The sequence below is a fragment of the Triticum aestivum genome, chromosome 6D (assembly GCF_018294505.1).
Source record: "Triticum aestivum cultivar Chinese Spring chromosome 6D, IWGSC CS RefSeq v2.1, whole genome shotgun sequence".
NCBI lineage: Eukaryota > Viridiplantae > Streptophyta > Magnoliopsida > Poales > Poaceae > Triticum > Triticum aestivum.
Genome location: NC_057811.1, coordinates 41,425,853 through 41,440,326, shown reverse-complemented (window position 1 = coordinate 41,440,326; position 14,474 = coordinate 41,425,853). Strand labels below are relative to the sequence as shown.

At 41.1% G+C, this 14,474-nt stretch overlaps 1 protein-coding gene across 1 annotated transcript; it reads left to right on the top strand.

Moving 5' to 3' along the window:
- The first annotated feature begins 9,772 nt into the window (after positions 1 to 9,772).
- LOC123140980 (S-(+)-linalool synthase, chloroplastic-like) lies at positions 9,773 to 13,321 on the top strand. Its single transcript, XM_044560235.1, has 7 exons — positions 9,773 to 10,060; positions 10,542 to 10,767; positions 11,012 to 11,384; positions 11,565 to 11,783; positions 12,183 to 12,321; positions 12,509 to 12,748; positions 12,906 to 13,321. The coding sequence occupies exons 1-7, from the start codon at positions 9,878 to 9,880 to the stop codon at positions 13,176 to 13,178; spliced, it is 1,653 nt and encodes a 550-aa protein (XP_044416170.1). The 5' UTR covers positions 9,773 to 9,877; the 3' UTR covers positions 13,179 to 13,321.
- The last annotated feature ends 1,153 nt before the right edge of the window (positions 13,322 to 14,474 follow it).

The window sequence follows — 14,474 nt, the reverse complement described above, 5'->3', positions numbered from 1 at the left end:
CTCATTTCACCGCATAATGCTACCAGTAGGCTGAAGTTATCATGCTAGCAAATACATGGTTGCCTCATCTCATCAAATAATGCTCTACTGGTATTAAAGCAACTCAAGACTCAAGTATGAATCCACACAAATGGACAATGAGACCAACTATCAGTCTCATTCGCCAGAAGGGATACACAAACGATGCTATCTTCCAACGTATTTTTAGAAAACAAACCAGAAAGCGCACTTCTTAGCTAGGAAAACCATTTCTTCCAGATCCTTCTCAATTTCTTATATGAATTATTGTGATGTTCCTTGACCATTCAATCATGTTTTATAGCAGTGACATGTATTTACATAACAATCTGAAATGTAAGATGTTGCTCACAAGAAATATCCCTAGAGGGAGCTTTTACTTAAAGATTGCAAACAATAATCTTTTTCTGACAATCTTACTGGAAATTATAATCACGATATGCAAACGACAACTATTAGGAAGTGAGAACATATACCTAGGACCTTTAGTTCTGGAAGGAAGCAATGGTGGTGGCGGCTCCCACATCCTCGGAGGTAGTGAAACCAGGACTCTGAAATTTCCTTGTTCTTTGTTCAAGGGCTTCTTGGAAGGGAGGTACTTTAAGAATTAGTCAACTAAGATGCCCATAAAAACCAAGTGGAAGTAGTATAATGTACCAGGAACAAGCATTTGCATCCTGGATTTTTTGACGACTTGAAGGTCAGCCATGAAATGAATCCGTTTTGCAATTGTGTCATATCACATCTTTTTATCTCCCCGCTCTAAATGTTCTAATATACATGTGTGTATGATGTCTGCAACAAATGTTGGAGTTTCCACACAACGCTAAATTGGCCAAAGCAATGACTGATGGTATCATTCAGAAAAGCGTGCGGTCACATAGGAACCGTCTCAAGGCAAAATTTTACACTAAGGTTAAAAATATTACTAAGGAGCAAGCGTTGCAGTTGAAGCCAATGTCTATTACAGATAAAGACTAGATAGATCTAGTAAAACAGTGGAAAGATGAGCACTACCAGGTAATTCGTGCTTAATCTGACAGATTGAACTTTTACTATACCATGTGGTCAAAACTAAATTTATGCTTCAATCCATAGGAGATATGTGCCAAGAATAAAGCAAACCGAAGTGCTATGACGCCCCCCCATAAAACTGGCTCTAGAAGCTACATTGCTAATTATCACTGTTGGGTAAGCACTCCAGCTTCGTACATGCAAATTATCATATTTTTCATAAGTAAATGGCAATAACGTTCATCATATCCTGTTTGATGTACTAGTGTAAAGAGTTCTGCAGCAATAGCAATCGAAGCGTTCTGCAATTTCTTGATTTCACATGTATGTACCAGCCAAAATATTATGTTTGTAAGACCATACCAACAACACTTCAACCATATTGCAGAAGGAAATGAAGGATAAGCAACGTGCAACTCTAGAAGTAGGTGAAGAGCCAAAAACATATGTGCAGATTGATGAAGAGGTTCTCAAGGGCATTGCCAAGCATAGCACATTCTGGGCAAGCATGGGAGAGTCATCTGCCTCCAGGCAGGAGTCAACCTCTCATGAACGCATTAGAGAGCTTGAAGGATGCTTGTAACTTAGGAGGTAGCTACGAGATCGACATCTGATAGGTATGAAGAAGAGATGAAAGCAAGAATGGCAGCGCAACAAAAGTAAATAAAAGAGATGAAAGCAAAGCAGCTAGATGAAATTGTAGCTGTCAAGAAGGCACATGAAGGGAAGACTTCTCTTATGGTACAGAAGCAACAACAGCTGCAAGGAACTTTAGGTTTTCTTTTAAGGATGCAAGGCGGCTCTGACAAAATCATGTCTCGGCCTATTTTGGGGGGGCTTTAACAACAGCATGTCATAGCCCACTTTCAGGGGCTTTGACAACACCATGTCGCTACCCCGATGGTAGTATTCTTCGTCCGAAAACTTATGGTCATCCCTTATTATATTTTGTAATGTGTCGTAAACTGTAGGTTTCCTTTTATGTGGTGTGTGATACTTCCTTAGTTGGCTGATCATTATCAGAATTGTGTTAAGCATGTCAGTTTTCAGTTTTAATGAAAGTCATTTGATTCTCATATATGATATTTTACAAATTTTAAAATTCAAATTTGGCTGGCAATTGCAACAATGAATAAACTATGACGGTAATAGTGACGAAAATGCGTGTCATCACCAGCTTCTAGACCAACATGTAAGTAGCCACGTCAGCATCCCATGGGCCCACATGTCAGGATCTTTGACCGGTCAAACTTGATTATCACTGACGGGCACCGTCAGTGATAAAACCCTAGCCGGGTCCAGCGGTAAGGTGCCACATCAGCATGTTATGGGCCCATACGTTAGATTCATTGGCTGGTTAAACATGTTGGGTCAGTTGTTAGTCTATACGGTGACAGTTCTATTGATATTTTTTGGCCGTCGCAGAAGATATTTTAGTCGACGGTTTTGCGTCCGTCACCTAAGATATGATCTTGCGTGACGGAGGAAGTGGCACTGTCGAGATTTTATTTTCTATGACAGTGCTTCGGTGACGGTGAGGTAACGGTCGAAAAACGTCGCCACTATATTTTCTGCGACGAAAAAGGGTTATAGGTGACACAATTGAACCGTCGCAAAATAGAGCAAAGTGTGTAGTGCGCCGGATGAGCTCTGCCGCCGCTTCAGTCGGTGGCATTGGGGGATCTTCGACGCCACAACGACTCTCTGTTCGCGTGTTTCCGCTTTATCTCCTTCCTCCTATGTGCTTCTGTTGGTGCAGTGAGGTGCATTTCTGTTCCCCCTCTATTTAATTGACTGATTCAATAAATTTATTTGTTGAAAAGTTGGAATCCACAAACTTCGCAGAGCTTGTGAAGCGGCAACCATTGATTTCCAGTTTTCCACCCAAAGTTGGTCATCAAGCTTGACATGATGTTTCGGAAGCATGGATAGGGTGGCACTATTGGTCATCGACCTAACTATTGTTCAAGTCAAGGTGTTTGTGGATTAGCACTTGGGAGTCTGAGGTATTCTGACAATAATCATTTATGGGCTTCAGCATGATGTTATTTGTATCAATCTTGGCATTTTGATTTATTCAGGTTGAGATGGGTGGCTGTGAGCTAGACATCTTTACCTTATGTTCTCTTGCCGAAGTTTCTATTGGAAAGATGTTTCTTTCACTTGACCAAGCAATTTGATTCCTCATTGCATTGTCATACTGCTAATCGTTCTGCCATTGTCCTATAAGATAGTATCCGTACAGGAAAGATGCCATTCCCTTTATATGTATGTGTTTCCAATTCAATGTGGAATTCGCTGGCGGATCAATCACATCAAAGTAAATTTTGTCAAGGACTCTTGTCGTGCCCTGTTTTTCTCTTTATTTCTTCTCTTCATTCCCTGCTTTACAAATCTCATGACCTGCTGTATATATATACCACGACCCGACCGATGGCGAGAAAACTGACTAGGACGCAGGCCATGGTCAAAACTTGCACAATTAACTATCACACACATACGAGACTAGTTTTGGATTATTTCCAACATTCAAGTTATGTTTTGATGGAGATTTGAATTGTCGTTGCTTAGAATATCTCCTATAATGAACGATTTTAAGAATCTTGTTTTATCAAATTAATATATGGGGAGTTTTTCAAAAAAAAAAACCTCTTGTAGATACATGTTCCCCTCTTATAATATACTTAGGCCTTGTTCGTTTAAACCTCTCTTGGAGAGAGGTTTGGAGAGGTTTGTAGGGGGTTGAGGGGGATCTGAACTTCTAGGGGATTTACTCTTCATCAATCTACTCCAATTATCTTCAAACAACTTCCAACCAAACAAGCCCTTAGTGGGTCTCAACAACCTTTTCACACTATAGGCGCCAAGTACAATATTTGTAATTGCTTGTTTTCATGTGTTGCTGACGAAATAATGGCATCTTTTTTTTTAATAGAGAGTCTTATTAATTAAAAGAGAAAACATTGTTCTTACAATCTTGCAAGACCACGCTCAACACGTAGGTTGGCACTGTCCCTTGCATAACACCATATTGCAACTCTCTACGCCCAAACTAGGCAAGACGATGGGCTAAACTATTTACTCTTCTATGTACTTTACGAACTTTAACCTCTCTACTTCCTTTCTTGATGGCTTTAAATTCCCTTGCAATCACTCCGATTTCCGATCTATCCTTCCATGAGGGGTCGAGTGCCTTTACCACCACGTTGCTATCTGTCTCAATAACTAAAGGAAGGTCCATACTCAACATCACTTTTCATAGTCCTTCTAGACAAGCAATAGCTTCTGCAAAGTCTGCTCCATTGCATCGCGGAATATAATCCCAGGCCGACAAGATAATTTTCCCATCATGACCTCGAATTGCCGCTCCCCACGCTCCGATCCACTGCTACTATCCTGCAAAAAGCTTCCATCGACATTGACCTTGGCCTACCCGAGGTCAGGCTTTTGCCAAACTTTTTCCTTACTATTATTTGTTCTTTCAATCCTGGCAATTTGATCATAGGGCTTTTCCCTTTGCGATCGAGCTCAGAGTTTCCATTCTCAATCATGCGGATGTTTACAAGGTCATTTTGCAAAAAACAGAGTAGAGTGGGAAATTTTTGCTTTACCTTTTGCAAAGATTGCATCATTCCTATGATGCCAAACGCGCCACCAAAATAGCATGTTTTTGTCTTAGGTCTTCAGTCACTTTATCTAGTAGGACAATAACCTAATCCCTTCCCGTGTAGCTTATTTCCGCTTAGGAGGGAGGTTCAACACGTCCTTCAACTCATGCCAAAGGGCTCTCGCAAACATACACCGATGTGCAACATGGAATCCTGTTTCGTCATCAGCACCACAAACATTACAAATCGGAGTGGGGCCAACGATACATCTAAATCTGTTGGTTTGAACTGCAAGTGATTCTGTTGCCAGCCTCCACGTAAAAATACGCACTTTTGGGGGATATTTGTTTTCCAGATAGTGCTCCAAATACTGCGGTCCCCTGAGATATTGAGGTTGGGGTCCAATAATTTCCGAATTCATTTCATCCATGGCTAGTATATACGCGCTACGGACAGTAAATATTCCACTCTTTTCTGGCTGCCAAGCAATATAGTTTGGGAGTCGAATACTCAAGATATCATTAGCATCTTGTTGTGCAAAAATACGCCGGATGCTATCCTCCTTCCAAGAGTGAGTCTCTTGGTTAATCAGATCCGCTACTCACCGGATTCAGGAATTTGTGGTATTTATATAAACTTTCATATTTCACCTCAGGATCCAATTGTCTCTCCAGATGCGAATGCTTTTTCCGTTGCAGATGCGTCATATGCATCCTTTCTTAAGGAGTTCTAAATCATGCATGATACCTTGCCAACCCGGCGACGCATTGTGAATAAACGCCGTATCAAGTAGATCTGCCCCATGATAGTATTTTGCCTTAAGTACTCTCGCACACAGACTGTCAGGATATGCAATAAGACGCCAAGCTTGCCTAGCGAGGAGAGCCCGATTAAAAGCTCTAAGGTCCTTGAAACCCATACCTCCCTGGTTTTTGTGTCATGTGAGTTTGTCCGAACTCAACCAGTGAATATGTCGGCGATCATTATCATCTCCCCACCAGAAGTCTCTGGTCATGTGCATGAGCTCCTCACACAGGGATGCCAAAAACTTAAAAACACTCACCGCAAAGGTGGGGATTGCCTGAGCCACAGATTTAATTAGTGTCTCCTTGGCACCATTGGATGGTAAATGGTAAGTTTAAGTCAACCAAGGATAAAGCAAGGGAAAGAATGAAACGATGGCATCTTAAGTGGCCCTACAATTTAATTTCCCCTTCTCTAGTTACCTCTTCACCAACTTGTTTCCACTAACCAATCTATTATATGTGTAAGCAACATGACATCGGCTTGGAGCGAATAGCAAGTGTGTTTAGGCATTATGACAATTTAGCTTTTGGTCATTTGAAATATTCTCAGAATATACCTAGATTTACAATCATACAGCATCTAGTTAGTCTTTCTGACCTTCCATAACTTTCATGTGATGTTGCATCATTAAGTTCTGTAAGGGCAACAGTAATTATAGGTTGAAAAGAAGGCAAGTGCTATGTCTGTCGTCAAGAATGACTTAATTCATGACCCTCTTTTGCTTGAGAAGGAGCTGATTGCCATAAATCATGCAAGAGAAGGAATTTTCTATTGGCAACAATTTATCCAAAATCTCCTATTTCCTTTAGCACAAGACAAATACTCATGCAATATAAATTCGCCAGAGGAAATTTCTTCGACTCACAAAGGTTAAACCAGAGGAGATTCAGAGGCCCAAAGTAAACAACAACTGTACAATCAATCAGAATACAGACTGTGCAGTGAAGTGCGCTTTTGCTTCTAGAGTAAGCCTGAATATGGCTCCACTGCAGCCAGTCCAAGGGATGATAGCTATGTCACTGACCGAACTGCAGCCAATCTCAGAAGTAATTCCTTGAACCAACAGGCTCTCCTGACAGCAACATAGCTGAGGCAGCGACTCTTGTTATGTCCAGCCAAATAATACTTTTCACATGTAGTACATAGCTAGTCGGATACTTCATGCATGACGACCATACATGTATATATATCACGATACTTCTCCACACACGGTCTCTCATGTCTGTACGTGAGACCGCGACCATCGAATAAACGTACGAGATCCACAAGTGCAGTGCCAGCTAGCCAATAGCTAAAAGGTAAAATTGTCATTGGATGTCAATGTCATGGAGAACATTTGTGTTTTCCAGGAAATATCCCTTCGGACTATCTAGCTAGCGACCCCATGATATATTTCTCTCGAAGGAAGTTCTTACCGTCTCCGCTCTCCGTATCAAGGATGCATATAACCAACGCACTTATCACAAAACTTTAATACGTACGGTCACAACAAATGTAGCCAGATTAGAAAAGTGCGGCAGGCTACACTGAGAAGATATCAACAGTATGAAGTCCAGTGGCAGCACGCAATCCAAACCAGAACATAAATTCCCTAGTAAGCCACTTGAGTTTCTTGGTGCAAAGTGCCAACTGATACAGAATAGTAGCAAACACATGCACGCAAAATGTATTTCACCGCGTAGGGTGTAGATTAAGTTATTTTCAAACCATAGTTTTATTATGTCCTTGCATTTCGAATATACAAATACCTACATACAAGCTGACTCACAACAAAAAATCAGCATCAGAAACTCAAGATACAAGTCATAAGCAAGGTTTTGGATTCCGAATGGACAAATTTTCTCGTGGGGGGCCATACTCTCAGTTATGACGGTTACCGAGAAATACCGAACATATTTTGAATGAAATTTATAATTGAATTTTGAATTCAAATTCTTCTAAACTAGATATTGAAATAACTTGAACGAATATCAATCATAAAAGAGGTATTAGCACAGTGGAAAGTCTACTACGTGCGTGCTAAGTGGTGTGAGGTTGCTTGTACGACTCTTCGGGTCATTATTTTTTTTACTTTTCCTACTTACGTGTTCTGAAAAATAAACAAAGAAAAAGTGCGAGAACACGAATCCAACCAGCTACCTCTCGAGGCACAAAATAGTAGGTTACCACCACACCACAACTAAGAATTTTGATGTAACTGAGAGCTACAGTGTTTTACTATACTTGGAGTGTTTAAATTTGGAAAATTGTAATTTTCGATTTTTTTTTTCTCGGGATGGGCATTTCTCGTGGGGCGGCGAGAAACGTGGATACCGCCCGGTATCCAAATTTATCGGGCGGTACCCAAAACCTTGGTCATAACCATGTAAAACCGCACCAAAAAATGGCGTTATTTACATTTTATGTCGTTTTATTACATTTCTGATTTTAGGGCACATAAGTATACATTTTCTTATGTTCTTTTTGACTTCCAACGTATGCAATGACGTATAAGTAGAAAGGGTGTGGAAAAGTAACAATTAATTCCTCGTCGTTAACGTTGGTACTGAATAGCATGAACCTACTGCTGTTTGTTTCCTCATAGTCAAAGGTCACTCTCCTCTATATGTTTGTTTCCTTGTATATGGAAAATCGGTCTTTGATACGAGATTCTCTTTCTTTTGGTGGCATGCTCTTATGAGATATCGATGGGAGCTTTTTGTGGTGTAAGTTGATTCTATATTTGTACCACCATTTTATAATGCTGAGAGAGCTGAAATACTACCCACGTGGATGTCTTCTATGCATAGTCTGCTTTCTAGAAGACTCTAAAAGATGCATCGACGTTATAATTTTTTTGCGGGTGATATGGAGAGTCTAAACAGAACTGAGTGTTTTTCTAAATCTGTCAGAAAGTTACATACAGACCGATAAATAGCTAGAAATACAAATTTGTGTCGAGGAAAAACTTCTCTATAGATTGTGAAATGGTATATTCACTTAATTAAGTGGGTGAGAGAGCGGGGATTCGGTGTCCATGCTCAGCTGCACCCGCGATGAACAAAAAACACACACACAAAAAGAACTAGAATTGAAAATTTCCGTTTTTTTTTTGCATGGAAGATAATTTGGTTCGGGAGGTGTGCTCCAAATTTCAGATCATCTGCACATCTGAGTATCTCTTAGAAAAAAAGACAAATTTAGGGTATGTGAAAAAGTTTACTGTTCACTTATTTTCCTGACCCAATTTGTATTTTTTTTTGCTGAGAGCTACTCATATGTCCAAATGATCCGAAATTTGGAGCGCACCTCCCGCACCAAGTTATCTTCCATTTAAACAATCATTTTTTTTAAAAATTGTTTCAGTATTTTTGTGAATTTCCTTTTCACCGGGTTCACTGGGCTTAGAAATGGATATTCGCGCTTCTGTAGGTGTGACGCCTCTCCTCTAAAAAAAGTCCCTCCTGTAGGTTGCTGGTATTGAAGCAGTGCCGAGGGTTACGCTGGATCTAGAGCTTTGACTCATTGCGGAGTGAGTCGAGTCTCCACCCTTTTTGTCCCTTTTCTACTTTTTCGGTCTATCTTCCGTTCAACATCAAATTTACGTGGATGAACAGTACTCTATGTATGTAACAAACCAAAAGTAAATAATAACAATTTGACCCAAGAATTCGAGAAAGCGCCACTTACACACGAGACAATGCCAGCTGTACCAGTCGTTGTACACACATGTTACATTTGGTGGGGTAAATGTTTTTTGACCGCTCTATTAGTAGCTAGCTACTGTGCATGCATGGTTCAGCTGGGGGTCAAAGTTGATAATGGCAGCAGTGGTTCAGTACGTAGGTTATAATATGTGGCGTACGTACATTGTTGTGAGCTTGACAGGCAGCAACCAATCGAAAACTGGTCAATCGGCAGACCTTCCCATGGGCCCCTCTACCAGCCAGACCCTTTTGTCCAGGTGCCAAACCGAGACGTTCACGTGGCAGGATGTACAAATATAGGTATATAGAGTACTTACGTGTGTGGCTCTTGCCAGTTGTGCAGGGAGAAACCGTGTGCACAAATATAGGTATTTGTCTCGTAACGACGACCAGACTAGACATCAGAGTCCAGAGTTAGCAAGGTGCATGGTGCATGCATGGTGCACTCTCCAGACAAAGTATGGATGGTACACTAGCCCTAGACGAAAAACAAAACCTGATTAGCGCATGCATGACGTTTAGTAAATTTTCCACACGGCTCGCAACTCGGTGGAGGATCGACGCGGCTGCAACCTCGCCTCCTCTCCTCACCCTATAAATCTGGAGGGCATGCATGCATTGCTCGTATCCCCCATCCATCCCAAGACATAGCAGCAGCAGCCTGCAACGTACTTTTGTTCATCCCATATCATCCACGCTACAACATCAGCCGATCAGTAGCAAATCACATTAGTCAAGCACGTGATGGCTGCTGCGCATGTATGCTTCTCCTTATCCTCCTTCGCGCCATTGCTCCATTCGACTTTGCCGGTGGCCAGAAATGGTGGCCAGAGTGGCCGAAACCGTGGGTTATTTCGCCCTTCGCCAGTGATATATCCAGGGCGGGAGCCTGTGTCCCATGAGCTGTCCGATGATTTTGACTTCCAGGTATATATTTTTACGGTACAAACATATATAGACCGCAACATTAGCATGTACTTTGAATGCAATTAGCATGAATGATTGTGTGCCTTTTTCTGGCTAATTATACTGCCTTGTCCCTAAATTCATGTAGTATAAACCAAGTCAAAAATTTAATCCGTCCACAAGAATCTTCTAACCACAGTCTGGCAATTCATGGATTGCCTTTTCAAGATAACTTCGAATAATTACTTCTATTCAGGAACCAGCGAGACATAGAAAATGTGTGTCCCATTAATTAATGATGTTTCTGGAATGAGCACAATTTCAATCTCTATGTTTTATTGTTAATTTCTGAACTATGTTAATAAAATATAAACCTACATTATATGCACTATTTTCCTATGATATCGCCTAATGTTGAATGCAAATAATATATGATATATATTGCACTTATCTAGACTTTGTATTCTTTTTAAAAAGAAGTTTGCTCTATGTGCAATACCAGGAAAGCCTATTGAATGTTCAAGCGTTGCTTCATCAACATCCGAAGAGCAACAAAGGAATGTTGAGCATGGTTGATCACCTCAAACGCCTCTGCATTGACCACTATTTCCAGGATGAAATCGATAACATAATGGACTCGTCTGTGGATCTCCTCCATAGTGATGATCTACTTGACGCAACCCTTTCCTTAAGGCTGATGAGAGAAGTTGGATATTATGTTTCGGCAGGTCAGTAAATTACTAGTTAGTGTGTTGGGTTAGATAAACACACGAGTTTGGAAACTTGAGTGCAATTTGGTCAATGATGATTTTATGTGATAATTTTGCTAATAATAAATTAGCCTTAGAGTAACCAAGTTTAATAATAAAAAAGAACAGTCCCTTGTGTAGCATAGAAGCACCTCTCATGAGACGTATTATTTTCATTATGTATGACATGCACCTAAGACCCCTTCTTGTTGGTGTATGGCAGACGATGTTCTTCAGAAGTTCACAAACGCTAATGGTGATTTCAACCTTAGGCATAGCAAAGACCTTAGAGGGTTGCTGAGCTTGCATGACATGTCACACCTCAACATGGGAGAAGCTTCACTCTACAAGGCAAATGAATTCTCAAGCAAGCACCTAAAATTTGCACTTAAGTGTTTGGAGCCAAACCTTGCGAGATATGTGATGAAGTCACTAGACCATCCCTACCATGTGAGCCTGAGGCAATACAAGGCTAGGCATCATTTGAGTTACCTCCAGAACTTGCCTACTAGGCACACTGCAATTGAGAAGCTGGCACTTGCAGAATTTCAGATGAAGAAGTTGCAACATCAGAGTGAAATGCAAGAGATTAAGAGGTATCAATATAATAAAATACACTCTTTCCATTATTAGTTGTTGCGGACATTGACCCACCTGCATATTGATAAGAGAGAACTCACTTGGAATTAATAGATTAACATATATTTTTTTGCTCATGTATTCGCACAATTAAAGGTGTGGTGATTTTTTACTATGAAAACTTCATTTTCACATAGATGGTGGGTGGATTTGGGATTGTCTCAAGAAATTCCTGCTGCAAGGGACCAAGTTCTGAAATGGTACATGTGGTCCATGACTATCCTCGAGGGTTTCTCCTTCTCAAGATATCGGGTTGAGGCCACAAAAGTTATCTCAATGGTCTACATTGTGGATGACATATTTGATCTTGTCGCCACACAAGAGGAGCTCTATCTCTTTAATGAGGCGATCAAAATGTGAGCATTGATGATCCCGTAATAACAACAACATTGCATTTTAGGAATGAAGTATAATTACTTTTGTTTGTGAATGAATGACATCTTAGATATGTCTAACTGCACATTAAAAATTCCATAATTTTGACACATCATGTATACAGAGGTATTAGGATTGGTTTGACATAAACATTAGGCCTTTGTGAGAAATATCTTGATATACTAATAGTTTTATAATTATTCATATATATTCATACAAAAAGAGAAAGCATTGCATATTCAAGACTGCTTATGCCCAGAATGGCATATTTTTGCTAATGGTATAATCAAACTCATGGGTTAGTCGCGACCTTATACATAAACATATAATATAAAAATATTGTTATAAAAGTTTCACGCTCAAAGTGCATATTTTGACAGGTGGGATCTTGCAGCTGCTGAGTCACTGCCGAGTTACATGATATCATGTTACAAGGCTCTTTACACCATCACAAATGATATCGCTGATATGGTCAGAAAAGAGCATGGATTGAACCCTATCAATCATCTCAAGCAAGCAGTATGTCTACTCGAATGGTTTTTCATTTTCTTTAGTTTAATTTGTCTAAGCAACCAATAAATATATTAATAGTACCACCTCACATATTTCTATGTACTATATAACTTGTGATTAATTGTAATGAAATAAAATATAAGAAAATAATAGTGGAAGAATTAATATTGCATTCATGCCTTTTTTCTTGCAGTGGGCAACTTTGTTTGATGGATTCATGATCGAGGGAAAATGGCTATCTACTAATCAGGTTCCTACATCGGAGGACTACCTAAGAAATGGTGTCATCACTTCAGGAGCACCACTTTTATTTATGCATCTTTTATTCATGCTTGGGCATGATTTAACGGAGGACAACAACGACCACATCCTTAGGGTCATCTCTTGCCCTGCAAAGATCATGAGGCTCTGGGATGACATGGGGAGTGCAAAGGTCAGAACACACCGAGAAGTTTGTGCAGAAGACTATATGATTAGTAATACTAATTATTTACATGAGTTATTTCGTACCATATCCTGGTGGGTGTGCATTCAAGTTGACATTGACAACATTAGGCATGATCTGAAAAGAAATTATGTGTCCCATGCAGGATGAGTTGCAGGAAGGGCTCGACGGATCATACAAGGATTTGTACCAGAGAGAAAACCCTCATGCTGATGCGGAGAAGCACATGTTGGATATGATAGCGGGTGAATGGGAGGATCTAAACAGGGAATGCTTCTCTCAGACAAAGTCCACACTACCACCTAGCTTCATCGGGGCGTCTCTCAACTTTGCAAGGATGGTCAGCATCATGTATGGCTATGACGACGAGCAGAAGCTCCCCGCCCTGGAGGATTACACTAGGATGTTGCTCTTTTGAATAATGCATGCTACTGTTGTGTATGTAAGTCTTATATATGTAGCACACCAATTTTGTAGGGTTGCTAACTGCTCCACAAACGATACTTGTGCCCGAGCTGTGCACGACATGCAAATCCAGCAGCTAGTGCCCTTCTCACTCATATGCATGTCCAGCAGTATTCAATCTTCATCTGTGAATCGTTCACCTGTGCATAGCACTACTCTAGCGAATGTGTTCCTACTTCCTAGTGGTTATATAATGAATATACTTGTCAAAAGCCATGAGCCGCCTGCAAGGTCATGCACGTGTTGCAATGTATGTGATGCATGTGCAGTTTTGCACTCTAGGAAATAGATTTTGTATTCAAAATTCACTAGAGTGCAAATTTGTTATACCATTTGGCATCAGCTGGCAATTACGCGTTACATCCTTCAAGCAAACGTGGATGTATTGTCTAATTGTTTGAACATAAACTTTATTTCATATGTGCCCTGATTTAGACTATGCACCCAACTTATATGTAAAAACAATAACCATATAGAAATATGAGGTGTATAGGATCCTAATCCGCCTCTATCTCGTGTCTTTTTTTGAATGTTAGCATTACTACTAAATTCATTGAACAGGAGAAAAAGATTGGTCCAGTTTATGAGGGAAATCGAACCCAAAAACCATACAAACAACGCCTTTTGGCAAACAACACACATCCACACAAGCCACAGATCCCTCTGACCAGATCCACCTCCAGGACGATGCCCCCAAGAGGGTACGCGACGCCAGATAGCGCCGCCATCCTCGGAGCACGGCAGGAAAGGCAAGGTGGGAGCAACTACATCGATGCCTCCAGCGAGGGAGCGACGCCAGAAGGCACCGCCATCGACGACTCCGACCACAACCGGAGTATGACTTTCGTCGGCCGGCTCACCTACACAGTTCAAGCCCTAGATCCGATCAGCTTACACAACAAGCCACTACCCCTGCCTCCACGGTAATCTGCACATCCCCGGCAAGCTCGACATGCTTCCAACCTTGCATCCGCTCCCCCACTGGGGGGAGGATGCAACCTGCAGCGGCGCTATTCTTCTCTCATCGGAAGGATGCAACCAAGCACGACGCCATTCATCTCCTCGAGGATGCAACGCCTGCGGGCCATTCATCTCCCGACGAAGGATGCAACAACCATAGCAACGCCATTCATCTCCCTCCAGCCACCACCATCTCATCCTCCCACCTACAGTAGCATCAAGCTTTCCGAACCACCGTCAGGAGGATGCAACACCGAGCGAGGGTGTCATTCCTCTCCCACAGCTTCTG